The sequence below is a fragment of the Mustela erminea genome, chromosome 19 (genome assembly GCF_009829155.1).
Source record: "Mustela erminea isolate mMusErm1 chromosome 19, mMusErm1.Pri, whole genome shotgun sequence".
Lineage (NCBI taxonomy): Eukaryota > Metazoa > Chordata > Mammalia > Carnivora > Mustelidae > Mustela > Mustela erminea.
In genome coordinates this window covers 56,958,859-56,976,255 of record NC_045632.1, presented here as the reverse complement: position 1 = coordinate 56,976,255, position 17,397 = coordinate 56,958,859, and the positions used below count along the sequence as shown (strand labels likewise).

The 17,397-nt window shown below is 57.4% G+C and overlaps 1 protein-coding gene across 1 annotated transcript in view; it reads right to left on the bottom strand.

The window, feature by feature from the left end:
- LOC116578870 overlaps positions 1-16,471 on the bottom strand; it is a 59,922-nt gene extending 43,451 nt beyond the window's left edge. Inside the window, 3 exon segments of the mRNA XM_032323451.1 lie at positions 14,326-14,425; positions 15,454-15,750; positions 16,390-16,471. Of these exon segments, the coding sequence (XP_032179342.1) occupies positions 14,326-14,425; positions 15,454-15,750; positions 16,390-16,471 (479 nt within the window).
- Between the last annotated feature and the right edge of the window lie 926 nt (positions 16,472-17,397).

Below are 17,397 nucleotides of genomic sequence, written 5' to 3'. Positions count from 1 at the left end.
GACGAAGAGAAAACAGGGACCTCCACCACTGGAGGGAAGATCCCTAAAGGAATAAGGAAGGAGAAAAGAAAGGGGATTACCTGGTGGCCTCCATTAGGGTCAGGCGGGAGCTGTGCGAGCCTCAGTTTCCCCCTTTATAAAATGTGTGATGACCTGGAGGCCTGGCCTGCGAGGCCGGCCAGGGGCCTCATGCGGCCGGGAGCAGGCTGGGGTCGTCTGTGAGCTCTTCGGATTAATCCACACCCGGACTCCAGGTGGAAGATGTGTGCCTTCTTTCTGGCTGGTTCCCGGGCCCGTCCACAGTGTCACACCAACCACATTCCTTTCTGACCAAGATGAGGGAGGATTAAGGTCTGATCAAGACGAAGTGCCAGCCTCTGGCTCGGCCCATCCACGGAGCCCAGCTCTGCCCGTCCCACTGAGGATCTGCCCAGCAGCCGGGACCCCCACTCTGCCTCTTGCTAGTGAGAGGCGGGCGGCCAAAACGGGACCAGAGCAGAGGGTCACTGAAAACGCTCAGAGAGTGTGCAAAGCCAGAGCTGGCCGGGCGCGGGCCCCAGCCGAGCAGGCAGTGTAGACAGGAAGTGTGCAATGGGCTTCTTCAGGCCGGACAATCTCTTTTTAAGTGGAAATGTCGATCAGTGTTCAGGAGAAGACTCCGTCCTTGGAGAGAGACCAGGTCTTTCCCCGGCCAACAGCCTCGCGCTGAGCGTGGGCTGACCCAAATTGGAGACCAGCTCGCCTACGTGGCAGTAGGAAGCTGGGGGGGCTTGGTGGCCCTCAAATGGGGCTGAAGAGGCTTTTTGGCCGGGGAGAAGGGGAGATGTGTGATCATGCCTCCTCCCCTCCCCCTCCCTCTCTTCCTGTTCTTTTGATTCTGCCAAATATTTACTAAATGCCTACTAGGTCCCAGATAGTCTGCTGGGCACTGGGGATTCAGCAGCCAATGGAAAGAACAAAAAATCCTGTCTCTGTGGAGTTTACATTTTAGTGGGAGAAAGACAAGAAAATAAATAAATAAAAATAAGTTCCAAGGGGCTCCTGGGTAGCTCCGTCGGTGAAGCGTCCGACCCTTGATTTTGGCTCAGGTCGTGATCTCGGGGTTGAGAGATCGAGCCCCGCCTCGGGCTCTGCACTGGGCTTGGAGACTGCTTGAAGATTCTCTATCTCCCTCTCCCTTTCTAAAAGAAAATAAATTTCAAAAGTAAATTTCGAAGTGCACTCTGGGAGGCAAAAGTAAGGAAGGGAGATGCACTTTGCCAGTGAGGGGTGAGGGGCTCTTGGCTGGGGTAGCCGGGGGAAGGAAGGTCTCACAGAGGGTGGTGAGGAAGTGAGGTCTCTGGGGAAAGGCATCCCACAGGAGAGGGCACAGCAGATGCAAAGGTCCTGGGGCGGCACTGTGTCTGGCATGTTTGAGGACCAGCAAGAAGGCTCCGTTCATCCAGCTCCTTCCCTGGACTGTCCCAGAACCTTCTCTCTGTCCCACTTGCTTCTGGGACTACCTCTCTGACCCAAAGACAAGTTCCGAGCTGGGACGTTGTTCTCTGTTCTGGGGACTTGGGTGAGGAAGCTGAGACGGGTCTGTCCTTGCCTTGGTTACAGGCCAGTCCCCATCTTGAAACCTGGCAGCCTGTGGGTTCGCCTGGCCCAAACAGCTTGCTTGCTTTGGCCCACACTGAATATTTTTTTCTTTTAATTGGGAACCTTTAAACTGGGTGTAATTTCAAACTCACAGAAAATTTGCAAGAACAGTACCATGGACCTCCCGGGAGCCCTTCACGCAGACTCACCCGCTGTTTAGGCTTTGTTCCATTTGCTTCACACCCATGTGTTGCTCTGGGCGTGTGTGGAGGCTTGTCCCCTCCCTGAGCCACGTGACCGTAAGTCACAGCCCCAGACGCGGCCACCTGTGCACACTGCGGTGTGACAGAAGCCACTGACGTGTCCCCCAAAAAGAAAGTGTGCAAACACATGTCACAGACGTGTCCCCAAAAAGAAAGTGTGCAAACACATGTCACAGACGTGTCCCCAAAAAGAAAGTGTGCAAACACGTGTCACAGACGTGTCCTCCAAAAAGAAAGTGTGCAAACACGTGTCACAGACGTGTCCTCCAAAAAGAAAGTGTGCAAACACGTGTCACAGACGATTTCAGAGCCCAAAGAAAGGAGGAGGCAGGGCCTGCCGTTCGCTGCCACGTGGCTGAACCCGGAGGACGTGATGCTCAGAAACAAGCCAAACAAAGAAGGACAAACGCCGCAGGTGACCACATCCGGGACGCCAACAGTCAGACCCGTAGGAGCAGAGGGGGTCGTCGAAGGGCACGTAGCATCAGGTCTGTAAGATGGGGCCCTCCCATGGGCCCACCGCACGGCACAGAGCTGTCGGCAAAAATGGGGAGCTGTGTGCTAGGAGTGTGGCTCCCGTGTCAAACGTGGTCATCACTGAAGGAAGGAAGGAAGGAAGCTTTGGAGGTGATGCGGATGTTCACGGCATAGACCACGGGCCTGGCTTCATGGGTGTAGCCTAATCTCCAAACACATCGAGTTGTGTGCGTTGAACGCGGAGAGCTTTCTGGGTGTCAACCGTGCGCTGACAAAATGGTGACAGAAAAACTTCGTGGGCAGCTCCCGAGAACGAGGACATTCTCTTCCTTAACCGGATCGAAGTCGGGAAATTCCCGCGGACACCCTCTCGTATCTAACCCATTTCACGTGGCTCGTATTCCGATCTCGCCCCGTCCTGTTCGTCTCCTGTGGCTGTGTCTGCTGTTTCTAGAATGCAGCCCAGGACCCCGTATTTACCTGCCGGATCTCCTGAGTGTCCTTTCCTCGTGCATGGACAACTTGGCCTTTTCTTCTTTTCTTGGTCTTCATGGCGAAAGTTCTGAAGCGCATGAGCCCGTTATTTTGTAGAGCATCACAGTTTGGGTTTGTCTCGCACTCAGACCCTGGTTCTGCGTTCGGGGCAGGAATCCCGAAGGAGGGATGTTCCCGTGCCCTGAGCACGTCTCCTCTGAAGACATGATGTTGGTTTGGTCTAATACAGGTGATGTTGTGTTTTTTTAAAAAAAGAAAATATTTAAAAGTTAATTTGTTTTAGGAAATAACAGATTCCTCAAAATCAATTCTTAAGTTCCCTGCAAAACTGTAAGCGAACAGAACATGTCCCCGTCACGAACAGAAAATCACAATCCTTTGGGCCCAAGATACGTTGCTTGTCTTTTCCTTCTGCGATGACAGACGGACGGAGCTCGATCTGTGAGCGAGCACGCTTGCCCCAAATGTCAACAGAGATACAGAAGCGACGAACAGACGACTCACATTCCATTCTGGAGCAGGGCCGGCTTCGAGCCCAGACGAACCTTCTATAAAGAACGGCCACATGCCCAGAGGCCTGTGTTCCCCGTTCCACAGCTGGTGTTTTCTCTCTGTCCGGGGCGGGGCGGGGGTGGCTGGGTCCCGCTGCAGAGCCGCGTGAGGGCCCCACCTGCCGGGGGTGGCGGGGGCTGGCGTGGAGTGGGGGCTGGGGAACTGCTGGTGTTAGTTCTGACCACTTGATTAGGCTTGTGTCTGCCGGTTTTGTCCACTGAAAAGTTACCATTTCCCCTTTGTAAATTATAAATAACTGGGGGGGTGGGGACGTCTTAGCCAGCCACTGCTGCGTAACGAACCACCCCAGCACCAGCGTGGGAACATTCTCGCAGTTTTGTGGACCAGGCATTTGGGAACGGCTTAGTGGGATAGTTCTGGCTTGGGGTTTCCTAGGGCCAAGGTGCAGGCCTGAAGGATGGCAGAGAGAGAAGCCACTCGTGGGCGCCATGGTGGTCTCCCTCCGCGGGGGCTCTCCACGGGCCGCCCGAGTGTCCTCGCAGCGTGGCAGCCGGCTCCCCCCAGAGCAAGTGACCCAAGGGATGGGGAGGCAGGCAGAGGGGGCTCCTTCCCAGGACCCAGCCTGGGAGGTGGGACAGCATCACCTCCACCACGTTCTACGGGTTAGAAGTGAGACTTAGTGAGCGGGTCCACATGGAAGGGAGAGGAATGAGCCTCCGCCTCTCAAGGACGGAGGTCAAAGAACGCGCAGACATACGGGGGCTTCTCAGAAAGTTACACACAGCGTCACCTTACGACCCTGCCACCCCCCTCCTAGGGATGTACCCAGAATTATGAAAGCAGGGACCGGAACAAGGGCTTGTACGTGGATTTCCCAAGAGCAAAAGTCGGAAACCGCCCCAGGGTCCCGCCAGCTGAGGACGGGTGAATGGCGCATGGTCTGGTCGATGGTGAACTTCATTTTGTCGTAAACAAGACGGAGGCGCTGACACAGGAGCAACAGGGGCCAACCTTGAACCTGACGCCCCGCGTAAAAGACGCCAGACGCAAGCGGTCACACGGCGTGATTCCATGGGCACGAGATGTCGGGAACAGAAAAACCCAGAGACGGGGCCTGGGGGAGAGCGGAGAAAAGCAATCGCGTCATCGTACGGGGCTGACTTGGGGGTGACGGACGCCTGTTGACAGAGGCGGAGCTCACAGCTGTACAACATCGGGAATGCACGATCGCCTCCAGAGGGCTCACGTCAAAGAGTTAATTACATGTTATGTGAGTTCCCTCGGTTAATTATTTAAAAAACAACAACAACAAAGTCCCACTCTGGGCAAGCCTGAACTCTGGAAGACGGGCTGGAGCTGGGCAGTCTTTCGGGAGCACGCGGGCAGAGGGGGGGCTAGGAAGGGACGGGGGTGTGCAGAGAGATATGGACAAGGAGAGGACAGAGGTGCCCTAGCTTCCAGAGGAGGGGGCAGCGGGGGAGGGCGGGGACGGTGAGGATCATCAGGGGCCTCTGGAAGCTTCTAGAAGAAGAGCAACGAGCTGTTTCTGCATTGGGTTTGTGGTGCTGGGAGTGACTCCCCCCAGGGCTGCTCTTGGGAGCATCTGCCACTAAGTGAGTCAGCAGGAGGGCACGCTCTACATCTATCTGGGGAAACAGGCGCTGTGTCTTGTCATCTGAAACCAGCCCTCCCCACCACATCCCGGGGGCTGAGCCCCGATGTCGGAGCGGCCGGCGCCTCTGCTGAGCCTGGCGGCAGACGGGTGAATGTGACTCTGTGGGGAGGCGCCACGTGGGGCCGGGGGGTCTTGTAGGCAGCAGGGGGCTGTGCTCATGTCACAGGCGTGTCCCGGAATCCTCTGCGCCTGGTCCAACGGCAGCACAACTTTCCTCAAGTTTGTGGGGTTTTCCTGGCTCGTTCTCGCTGGGGGCTGGGCTCCGGGCGCTTGGGTGCGGAACGGAACCCTTACGCCCTGAACAGGGAGCAGAAATGCTACGGAGGATACCCAAGTCTCGGAGAGACCTTTGGGGATCAGGGTGGGCAATATTTTAATCAACACCGACCCTGGGAGGGCACGAGCCTCCCTAAGGCAATAGTCATGATCAGGTGAACCCGAGTCTCTGTTTAAGCAGGTGACCGAATGGCCCCAGGGAATCCCTGTGGCAGGTTTTGGGGGATCACCACAGGGTTAAAAACTTGGGCTCAGGGTTGGGGGACCTGGAGTTAAGACTAGCTGTGCCACCCTCTAGCCGTTTAACTGGGGGTCCAGCCGCCCGATCTCTCCGTGCCTCGACTCGTCTTTCTGTGGAATGGGGTGACAGCGAGCCCTGGCGGGTAGCACAGTGGAAATGTGTGCGATGCGCTGGGCACTGAGCACACGGCCCTCACGATTATCAACCTTTGTCTTTACATCACTGCGATACGCCCGAGGTGCTGGCCAAGATTTATCAGACCCTCCTTCCCCGTCACCCGTCAGCATCACGATGTTTCCCCCCATTTTACGAGGGGGAGAGACGGTTCCATTCAGGGATGGGTTGGGGCAGGTAGCATCTGCACAATTTCAAATCACACACGCTTTGCTCAATTTCATGCTTAGTTTCTTACAACCTACAACCGTCCCTTCCAGAAATACGTTTTAGAAGGGTCCCCTCTTAACATGGCCACGGGGTTTGGGAACTTAGAGCCAAGCCTCGGCTGCAGGAACAGCTCCCGGCCCGAGAGCGGCGGGCTCTCTCTCTTGCCCGGGATCTGGGCTGGAGGCAGGGGGTCATGGAAAGGGGTTTCCCTGGGTCTGGTAGAGGGAAAGCCGCTTCCCGGTACAGCGGCTGGGCGGAGCGGCTCCCGCGGGCATGCCCACATCAGGATGACTGAGGGAGGGTCCAGGAGCTGTCCGTGCTCAGGTGGGCAGCGCGGGGCCGGAGAAAGGGGCTGGGAGGTCTGTGCGCCGTGCCCAGACCTGCAGTTGGCCAGCCCCGAAGACCCACAGGGAGGAAATTGGGGGAACAAATACCCGCTTATCTCCTCCAGCTCCTGCTTGTGTCTCCCACTGGCCAAATCCCACAGGACCCTAAAGGCAGCTGGTCCCTACAGGAGGGCCCCGGGAGGCAAAGAGTGCAGGACAGACACGCGTGAGCAGCAGCAGCCTTCGGAACAATCCCTGTGTCCTCAGAGGCCAGCATCGCCGGCCGGGAAGGGCCACCTTGTCCCCCCCACCCCCCCGCCCCAGGAGCCACGGGGATGGCAGGCCTCTGGCTTCCTCACGCGCAGATCTCATGAGGGAGAGGAAGGGAACCTTATCCCACTGTTTGTAAACCTCAGAGAGCCCAACAAAGTGTTTTTCTTAGAAGCCAGGCCTGGATTTGCCTTGGACATCTGGAATACCTTACCCGATTTCCCAATCTCCACGCGGGCGGCCCTCGGCTAACTCGGGACCGGGGCCAAGCGGATGGCCCAGGGCACCTGAGGGACTCACATCTGATGGCCAGAGGGACAGCTGAGAGGCAGATCCCACTTGGATCCTGTCCCAGATTTGACCGGAAAAAAGCAGGATGGACAGGGTGTTCTGGAACCTTCACATGGGGCACGAGGACTCACATCACGCCATCTCACCAGACTCTCTACCGCCTCCGGACCCTAATATGCCCCAAGTCCTGTCCCACTGCAGGGCCTTCCCTGGGCTGTTCCTTTGTCACAAACGCCAGCCCAGCCCCCTTCACCCCACTGCCCCCCCCCCGGCCAGCTCTCAGGGGACACAGTCCCCAGCTTCCTTAACTGGGTCACAGCCCACCGTGAGCCCTCAGAGCCCCTGCTTCCATATTTTGTCACACGGGGTGTCTCCCAGCTGTCAGCCCCGGGGAGGGCAGGGGCGCGGCTGGCTCCCGTCCAGCCGTCCCTCCGGGTCTGTGCCTCCTACGCTGTAGAAGCTCAGAGAAGGGTTTGCTACACGAGTGGATGACCCCCGGGAGCCCCAGAGAAAGGGCTTGTCTGGACTCCGAGGGTTCATTCTACTGTCTGTGCACTCGGAGACACAGGCATGGCAGTTCCCAACTTTTCTTCGACGTTATTTGTGATGTGTTGAGGGAAAACGAAATGGAAACGGGCAGAAGTGACTTGTCCATGCCGAGGCGACGGTGAAGGTGGTCGGGGGCTATTATCCCGTCTCTGAGCTGCTCCTTCAGCCCTCAGCCCAGCAGACGTTTGCCCTGGGGTGGGCACGGCCGGGCCAGGGTGCTGTGAACCCGACATCGTTCCCAAGAGCCGTCCCTCGGATGAGCGAACCTAGGTGGGGGCTGTGCTCCAGGAGCCGTAGCGGAACATCCTGTCCGCCCCGGCTTCCTTTGTGAGGATCGGCGGGTCCAACGCGGGGCACATGTCACAATGCAGATTCCTGGGAGGGCCAGGTCGGGACCCCCGACAGGAAGGGGTTTGGTGGAGCTCAGCGGGCGCAGCGACCTGCGACCCCTCTGGGAACCCTTCCCATGGGGACACCCCTCCCGGCTACCTCTGTCCTTGTGTCTGAACGAAGACACACAGGAACCAGGGTGCCCCTTAGTACCATTCAGATAAGCGGGATGGTTTGACTCACCGACAACACATCACGGACAGCCAGGCCTGGAAAATATGCGTAAGAAAAAAAATCAGCTGAAATCAACAAGAAAAAGAGGGGGAAAGTGTGCTTTTGTTTTGTTTCTTTTTTTCTTTTTTCTTTTTTTTTTTTAAGGCTGGAACCAATTTGGGGGTTAAACCAGCTGCCCACACAGATTTATTTCAGCTTTTCAAGCGTTATTCTATATGATTTATTTCCTGCTAACGCATTTGACAACTGTTGTGTAAACGGTTTCCATTTATTCTGGAAAGACATCTCCTCCTGCTTTGGGGAGGTCCTCCTAGGACCCAACTGAATCAGAAAAAACAGCAACTGGTTTTGATTTGGAAAAACAAAACCCACAAGAAGACGAAGAGTAAAATAAATGCTGATTCCAAAAGCCATCTTAAGACATTCCAGAATGAGTCACCGGGGCCTCTCTGGCCCTCTTTGATGGACCAGGTCTGAGTCCCGCTGTGCACCTCTGGGCAAATTACTTGGGCTTTCCGAACCTCTGTTTCCTGACCCATAAAATGGGGATGGCCGCTAGGGCACCTCGTGGGGACAGCATCACGGAGTCTAGGCAGGGCACTTTGCAAACACTTAAAAACGGTTGCAGTTATGACTCTTATAAAACGGAAACATTCTGAACCACAAAGGACTCCTCACAGCGCTTTAATACCTCAGCTCCGACCGCAAGGGCCCCAGAGGGACCCGGGCAACACCTGATTTCCAGTCTCGGACACAGAAGTGACATATTACAGAACAAGGGAGGCTCCAGGAAGGCGTAGGGGTCCGCCGGCTCTGGCACAAATGGTCCACTAAAGGCAAAGTTGTCTTTGAATCTGAAAAAACCTTTTTATTTGAAAGGAAGTGGGGCCTCCTTTCGAAGAAAGCAGTTTGCAGACCTCACAATCACTCTTGCTTCGCTATGACAGGGGGAAAAAGATCTCGATTTGGCCAAGTCTGTGAAGCCGGCTGGAGAACAAGAGAACTTTCCATGAGCTGGTATTAAGGCAGGATGTGATTCAGGTGTTGGGGATAAGGGGTTTCCAGAGCGGTCATTAGAGAGGAAAGGCCGGGTTTCCTTGTGGCCACCAGCACCGCGGACCCGGCATGCGGCGGTCGGAAGGCGTGGGTGTTGCCGTGAGCATGGGGAAGGGGCTGCCGGGGCGCGGGGCCCCTCGCCACCAGACACGTGTCCAGAGGATACATGCACGTTCCGTCTGGCGGAGCTGTGCTCCAGTGGCTGCCATCCCGTGGGAGGTGACGCGAGGGGCGTCCCCTGGTCTTCGTTCAGAGCAGCCACCCGGCTGGCTCGAGAGGGTCCCGCTGGCCCAAGTGTGTGGGCTCCGTCGAGGCCCTCGCAGGTCAGAGCACGAGGAAGGGGCAGGCCATCAGCCGTCTGGGCATCCCATGGCAAGAGGACTAGAGAGGCCGGGGCCGGAGGCCAGGAAAGGAATTCGAGGTCAGCACTAGCTGAGCCAAGTGAAGGAGAGAGGGCGCGGGGGCAGGCCGGGTCAGCGGGCCAGTGTCAGCTCCCGGGCTCCAAACCAAGCCACGGCTGAGCACACAGGCCAGAGTCAGCACGGAGATGCTGACTGGGCCTCACAGAGCCTGACGGTCGCAGGAGCTGCATCTCAGCCCGGGGGTTCCTGGCAGTGACCCTGCTGCTGCCTGAGGGCAAAGAACACTCACCCTTGGCCAAGACCTTGGCTGCCTCCTGTTGGGAAGGGGCTGATGAAGGGCTGTGGGGGAGGCCGAGATGGCAGGGCAGCTGGGATGACCTCGGTGTCTGGGGAGGCACCCAGGTTCTTAGTTGTAATGTGTGTCCTGACTCAAGGCCAGACTTAGCACAGGCAGAGAGAGGACTCAGGACGAGGACACCCCCCAATTCCCAGACCTTTCCCCATAAGACAGGGGCAACTCACACAGGTGGCTTAGCCTCTTCCTGTATGCTCCAGCCCCTCTGCTTCAGGCTTCAGGCTGCGTGGTTCATGGGTGTGTGTTCCCAGGAAGCCCAAGTGAGGGAAAGCGGAAAGGGGGCAGGGCAGAGGGATGAGGCATCCTGAGTGCGCATCCTGCTGGGGACCCCAGGGGACAACTCAAGGTATCCCACGAGGACAGGGATGCATACACCCAAACTTGTCCTTCCTTGCTGGAGAGCTGCTCCTGGGACAGTAACTCCTCCGAAGGGTGACCAACCCTCCCAGTCCGCCCGGGACCCAGACATTTCCTGGGCTCCGGGACTTTGAGTGTTAGAGACAGGAATGTCTGGGCCAATTGGAACAGATTGGTCACCCGACTCTCTGGCTCTTCCGGGCCCCCTGATGCACAGTGAACTTGCTCCTACAGCCACAGAATGCCTCAGAAGTCCCTATCATGCACCGCAGGTAAGAAGCTACCATGGGGAGTTCAGAGGGGCCACGGACGGAGGGTATCCAGCGGGTCTGCTCCAGCAGTCTAACCGCCCCATATACCCGTGTGCATCCTTCCTGCTGCCTCCCCTCATTCCCGAGCCACAGCACTCTGGCCAGCCACCTGCTCCACACACTCTCCTGGCTTCTCTGGCCTCAGGGCCTTTGCACTGGCTGTTCCCTTTGACTTGAAGTCTCTTTCCTGGACACACATGTGGGAAAACGTAACCTCCACGAGAGAAGTTTGTTGGGTATGAACAGTGCCTTATTCCCAATGCATGGTGTCTAATGCACAATAAACATTTATCGACTAAACAAATGAATGAAAATGATCTAAAACAACATTAATAGAAATAAGAATCTCAAATGCACCTGGAGATGAGATTCCAGGCCTTTCCACCCATAGAAATGGCCTCCTCCACAGGAAATGGAAGAACAGCCCAGTGAGGCCGGAGAGAGCCCCGGGATTCCGGACTCCGCTGCAGTGGTCTCTCCGCCCCCTTGGGCCCTGGAGCCTCCAGCAATCCCTGCCGTGGTCTCCGGAGGGGACCCAGCCCAGGACCAGGACTTCCCAATTCCTCCACTTGAGCAAATTAACCCATGCAGAACCTCGTCAAACAAAACAAAAAGTGTGCTGTCGACTTTTTTAAAGCAGGGGTGGGAAACCTAGACCCAGCTGCTTCCCATTTCCCTCAGAGGAGCCCCAAGGACAGCCCTAGAGGACTCAGAGGCAGCCTGTCTACACAGCCCTGAAGAGCTGAGATTAGACGTCCCAGGTGAGGGTCTCCTGGAGCGCGGCAGTGGATGCGGAAGGTGTGAGCATGTCTAACAGGCTCCCAGGTGATGCCAGTGGCCTGTGGCCAGGGCTTTGAACATGTGACGAACATTCGGCAACATCCCCACTCTGCCGGAGTCAGGAAGGTTTGATGATCTTGCCTGTAGTTTCCACAGGCTCAGCAGTGGTGAGGTGTAGACAGAGGAGGCAGAGGCCCTTGGGGTCACTGGTAATGTGAGGGTCAAGGCAGTTTCTCAGATACATAGGTCCATGGGTCTGAAGGTATTGCATACCCACGGTGTTGTCTGTTGTGACAAAGAGGCCCCCTAATTCCTTAAACAAGGTAGTAGTTCTCTCACTGTCCAGAGGTGGGGGGGGGGGTCCAGGGCTAGGAGGGCAGCTCTGCTAGCTTCAACACTTGTTTTTTGGGTTTTTGTTTTTTTTTTTAAGATTTTATTTATTTGACAGACAGAGATCACAAGTAGGCAGAGAGGCAGACAGAGAGAGAGGGGGAAGCAGGCTCCCTGCCAAGCAGAGAGACCAATGCAGGGCTTGATCCCAGGGCTCAGGGATCACGACCTGAGCCGAAGGCAGACACTTTCACCCATTGAGCCACCCAGGCACCCCAGCACTTGGTTTTTTGTCTCTGGATCCAAAGTGGTTGCTGCAGACCCTACCATCGTGTCTACATCCCTGAAAGTGGGAAGGAGGAAAAGGCAAATGGAGCCATGCTCATTCTTTTTAAAGGCACCACCCAGCAGTATCGCGAACCACCTTGCCCCACTCCAAGGGCCAGATACAGCCATGGGGTCATCCCTTGCAGCAGATGAGGCGGTCTTAGGCTCAGTGAAGCGGAGGCATTCTGCCATTTAAGGAAGGAAGGGATGGATATTGGTGGCAACTATAGGAAGAAAATTTATGTTCAAACCCCAAACTTGAAGTGATGTGAGTGATATTCCAACCACTTTCTTAGGTATAGACCACGTGGGTAGAGTACATGGAAAGTGAACTAATGACCCCCAAAGATGTCCACAGTCCAATGCCCAGCAACTGTGACCCAGAAACTGTGTGGGGGCCGAGCATAGACTTGGACCAGGCCCTTTCTGGATCCACCAAGCACAGACTTGGCTTTCCCCACCATCAGCTAGGGAGAGCAATATGTGGCCAGACACATCCTGAGGATGCTGGGGCTCCCCAAGCTGCTCCCCTGCTCGAAGAAACAGACCTTCCCTGCAGCCACCTGGGAGCTTTGAGAGCGACCCGTCTGCCACTGTACCAGTGCGTGACACACGCTTCCGTCCTCCCGTAGGATGGGCTCAGCCGTCCACAGTGGCTCACTCTCGGTGACTCCCCCAGACCTCCCAAAACCTCTCTCCCTACCCCATCCCCCCCAGGAGGCTAGGGAGGAGGAGGCAGGCCTTGAGCCCAGCCCCCTGAAGCTCACTTTCTCAGCTGTCCACATGGACCAATAGCCGTTTCTTGCCCCCAGGGACCAGTGAAGACGCAGAAAGATGATAGCAGATAGAGAATTCTGGAGACTGACTCCGTGGAATGCCTTCCCAGAGAGCCTGCCCCTCCAGGGGTGGTCACTGTGACTAAAGAGGAAACAGGCCACCAGACTATCCTACGGGAGCCCTAGTGCACCTGGACATTCTGGAAGGTTCCTCGGGTAAGGCAGGAGGGAAGCTGCAGCTGGAAGGGAGTGGGTGGTCAGCAGGCTGAGCCCGGAGAAGCTACCTTGTAGGTGGGAGTGGGTCAGAGTACTGGCTTAGCCCTGAGCCTCAGAGCCCACCTGGGCTGGCTTCACCTGATGGGTTTCTCACAAGCAGCCTACAGAGGCCCCTCAGCCTACAGTGGGGACCGAGGCCCTGGAGGGAGTAACTTGCCCAAGGGCATGCAGCCAGGACCTGGTGGAGTCTTCCCATACCAGCCCGTGCAAAGGCCCAGGGGTCTGTGGTGAGAGGAAAAGCATCAGGGCTGAGGAGAGTCTGCACAGGCAGATAGAGGGCAAGTTGCAGGACCTGAGGGCACCCCACCCCCCAGCCTGAAGGCCATGGGAGGGTGATGGGAAGCCAGAGGGTGCTCTGAGCAACAGACAAGGCAGGGGACAAAGCGCCCTTCAGCCCCTGTGCCAGGAGCCTCTCCTTTCCCTGGTGATGTTCCCTCTGGCCTGCAGCCCTCTCCTTCTGGACAAACATTTGGAGCAGGGTGGGGACATTTCCTTCTGGAGATAAGGTCTACGCAGGCCTTCCTGGAGGGATGCCTTCACGAACAGCTGTGGATCTGGACGTGCCTCCCTGGGCAGGGAATGCTGGAATTTTTCTGATAAGTTAACCCCGAGACTATAACGATCCTAGGGGCTTAACCCACCTTGGTCTGCAGAGTGTTTACAGACAGAATGCAAACAGAGAGCCTGCAGCCTTTCCAAACAACACACAATTCGAGGGGCTGCTTTGCAATGCTGTTACGGGGGGCCTGATCTTGAGGGAGGGGCCCATGACAGCGCCCTGCTCCCTTGGAGACAAAACGGAGCTAAAGTCCCTTTGCGAACCCTCTTTGCTTAGCAGTCAGTTGGGGGGAAATTACAATGGCCAAGCTTACCTCCCTCCCACCCCCACTTACGAACAAAAATAGTTTTGGACATCTCATGGGGAAAACGTGGTGGTTTTGTTTCTTGTTTTGTTTTGTTTTTACAGCTCTTGTGAGATTTAAATCGCACACGACACGTTCAGCTGTTTAAAGAGTACGACTCGATAGTCGGGGGCATATTCAGAGTGAAGCTATGGATACAGTCTTCTCTCGACCCTGTCGTCACCCTGTACCCTGAGCCGTCCCTTTCAATGTCCCGACCCCTCGCCTGGCCCCCCGCAGCCAGGAATCTGCTTTCGGGATCTGTGGATTTGCGCATTCCAGACTCTCCGTATAAAGGGAGGCCTGGGCTTTGTGACCCACGACCCCGGTAAGCTTCCAGCAGGAGGGTCTCCTTCTGGCTGCTGGGGGCATCTTGAGGCAGGTTTCTGTGGGGACTTAGGTGGATGTCTCCTTACACACAGAATGCCTGGGTTGTACGGGAAATCCATTTCACCTTGGGAACAGCCGGACTGGGAAAACATGGGTGTTTCCAACATACATGATGTGTTTATGAAGAAGATTCATGGACACCTGTTACGTGTCGGCTCAGAGCCGGGGGTCCCGGAAATTATCTTAGTTTATCCTCACAGCCGGCTTATCTGGCCGTGGGCACTGTTGTTGGCCTCACTGTTCAGGGGCAGGAACAGATGAATCAGAGAGGTTGAGTCACCCAGCAGCGCGGCCCAGCCTGCAAGCGCAGAGCAGGGATTTGAACCGTCGCTTTCTGATGCCTCCCGAAGGGTGGTCTCTGTTCGTTCTAGCCCCCGGAAAAGCCTCCGTGTCTCCTTTTTACTCCTTTTTGGCCGTGTTCATGGTGGAGAACCGGAACCCTGTGGCCGCAGTCTCCCTCCTTGTCCTGGAAATTGTTTGGGCTGAGTCCCAGTGCTTGTGTGACCGTCGCGGACTCACCGCAGGCCCGCCACGGGCTCCCCTGCTCAGACCAACCCCTGTAGCGCCCTGTGTCCCGCCGCATTCTTCCTTTTCTTCCCCAAGGCCACATCGATGTATGTCGGCAAAGAAAGCGCTTCCCACCTTGAGAAGGTCTTCGGTCCTGGGCTGGTCCGCAGGAAGCTTCCTTGAATCACAAGGGAGGTGCTTCAGACCTTTCTGGACCCCCGCCCGGCGTGCTATGGGGGGTACGCTGATGAGACGCACGGGCATCTGGGAGGTGGAAGGCGGGCTGCCTAGACGGGGGTCGGGCTCTGGGAGGAGGTTTGCCATTTCCGGAGTATTCCTTCGCACCCCTGGGTTTAGATCTATAAATTGATCCCTGGTGCTCTGCTGCCCCCTGGTGGTGGGCAATTCTGCACCCCGCCCCCCTTCGGGAGGTGCCCCCTGACTGCAGACTGACGCGGGGGCCTGCTCCAGGAGCCCCCAAGCCAACCTCCTCGTAACTGCTTTCTCTTGGTAACCAATCTGCTATCAGTCATTTGTACTCTAGTAAGAGTCAGTTCAAGTTCTAGTCTGTCCTCTCCAGGGAGATTTCTTCCTAACCCCAGAGCTCATCATGGAAGGGCAGGAAGGCTCCGCCTTGGCTTTGTTTCGTGGGCTGGAGAAGGAAGGGGCAGGGGTGTCTTTCCAGACACCTGGAGAGCAACTGTGTCCTCTGAGCCTGGCATGTGGGGGAACCTGGCCGAGGTCCTGCCTCCAGCTTCCCTGGGCTCCTGACCTGGACGTGTGGGGTGTGCCTTTGCAGCTGCCGGGTAAGACACTAACCTCTGATTCCGAGCACTTGCCCGTGCTCAGCTTCCCGCTGTATCTTCCCGGGCGGCCCTCCGAGGTCAGAGTTGCCGCTAATCCTTATCTCACGGACATGGCCGTGGGGGTGCAGACAGGCTAGGAGGCCTGCTCCCTTGCACCTGGCAAACTGAAGGGTCAGGAAGGTGTCCAAGGAGACGGGCCTGTGGCCTGCTGGCTCTAGAAAGCTACAGGCCTCGGAAGAGACAAAGCCGGAGATGGCGGAGGCAGGCCTCGTGTCAAGGATACCCGAAGTCGGGGATGCGATGGGCTCTCCTAGGGAGGGGGACCCAACGAGGAGGGTGGGGACCCAGGGTCAGCTGTCAGCAGGGACAGCAGAGGGGAAGGAAGAGAGGCCGGAGAGGCAGGGAGACCGTGCGGGCAGAGGCGAGATGTGGACAGGCAGCCAGCAGCGGGATGTCGGGGTCTTTAAGGAAAATCCACCGTTGGCTCAAGCATGTAGTCGGCTGTAGTCCTCGGCCCGGTCCGGCCCGGCCCGGCCCGGCCAAGGTGGGGCCTTGGGGAAGAGTGGAGGCTCTAACCCAGGGGTGGGACTGAGCTCAGGTGCCTTTCCTATTCTTCTGGCACCCGGGTGCCCCCCGAGACCATTCGAAACCAGGTTTCCAGAGATTCTGATGGACCTGGGAACCCGTGGTCCCTGCCCGTGGCTGTGAGAATGACTTGAGTGTGGGTGGAAGGAAGCTCGTCGTACCACAGGGGTCAGCAACGTGTCCAGGCAAAACAGGAGGGACACGGGTGGACTGTTCTGGCTGAGGGGAGGTCACCAGCATGCCTTCCTCGAGGCTGGTCTGTGCTGTGGACCCAGATGTCCAGGGTCATGGGGACCCAGTTCCGCCCCGGGCACAGCTGCTCTCGGGGAGGGCGGGGCACACACAGAGGCTTCAGGGGCCTGACGTGTGCGCTCAGCATGCCCGGCCCCCCCACTGTCAGGCCACTCCAGGGACTCCGGGGCCGGGAAAGTGGCCAGGGCCAACATCCCGGGAGCAGCTGGGACGGTGGGCCGCCGGGCCATCTGGAAGCTTCCAGGCCTCAGGGAACACTTACGTAACTGGTTCAGAGGGGAAGTTTGGACGATGGGTTAGCTTGGAGCCAAGGATGAACGGAGTGTTCCACACAGTGGGCCAGGGGGCACTGGGGTGGCATCTCCAGTCCAGGCCTGGCAATGAGGACCTTCCCTTAGCCCTCAACCCCTCGACCCCCACGACGGACAGAAGCAATTTAAGCTCCGTGAGGGTGGGCATCTGTTTTGCTTTGTCCCCCATGGTGCTCAGCACCGGGCATGGCACACAGCAGGCTCAGCACAGGGCATGGCACATGGCGGGAGCTCAGCACGGGGCGCAGCACATAGTAGGAGCTCAGCACAGGGCACTGCTCATAGCAGGTGCTCAGCACAAGGGCGGCACACAGTAGGAGCTCAGCACAGGGTGCGGCACACAGTAGGAGCTCAGCACAGGGCACGGCACACAGTAAAAGCTCAGCACAGGGCACTGCACACAGTAGGTACTCAGCACCGGGTGCAACACACAGCAGGCTCAGCACAGGGCATGGCACATAGTAGGTGCTCAGCACAGGGTGCCGCACACAGTAGGTACTCAGCACCAGGCGCAACACACAGCAGGCTCAGCACAGGACGTGGCACACAATAGGAGCTCAGCACGGGGCGCCGCACACAGTAGGAGCTCAGCACGGGGCGCCGCACACAGCAGGCGCTCCGTGATGTGTGGGAGGTACATGCTCGCACCACCCGTCTCTCAGTCACAGAGTCACCAGTGCGGTCACCACCCCCGCCGGTGCGGCTCCTCCTGCTCCCGTCGCGGCGACTCTCCACGGTGACACTCAGCCTGCCGGGGCTCCGTCCTCCTGTCACCGCGACCGCGGGTCCTGCGGCTGCCCTTCCCGCCG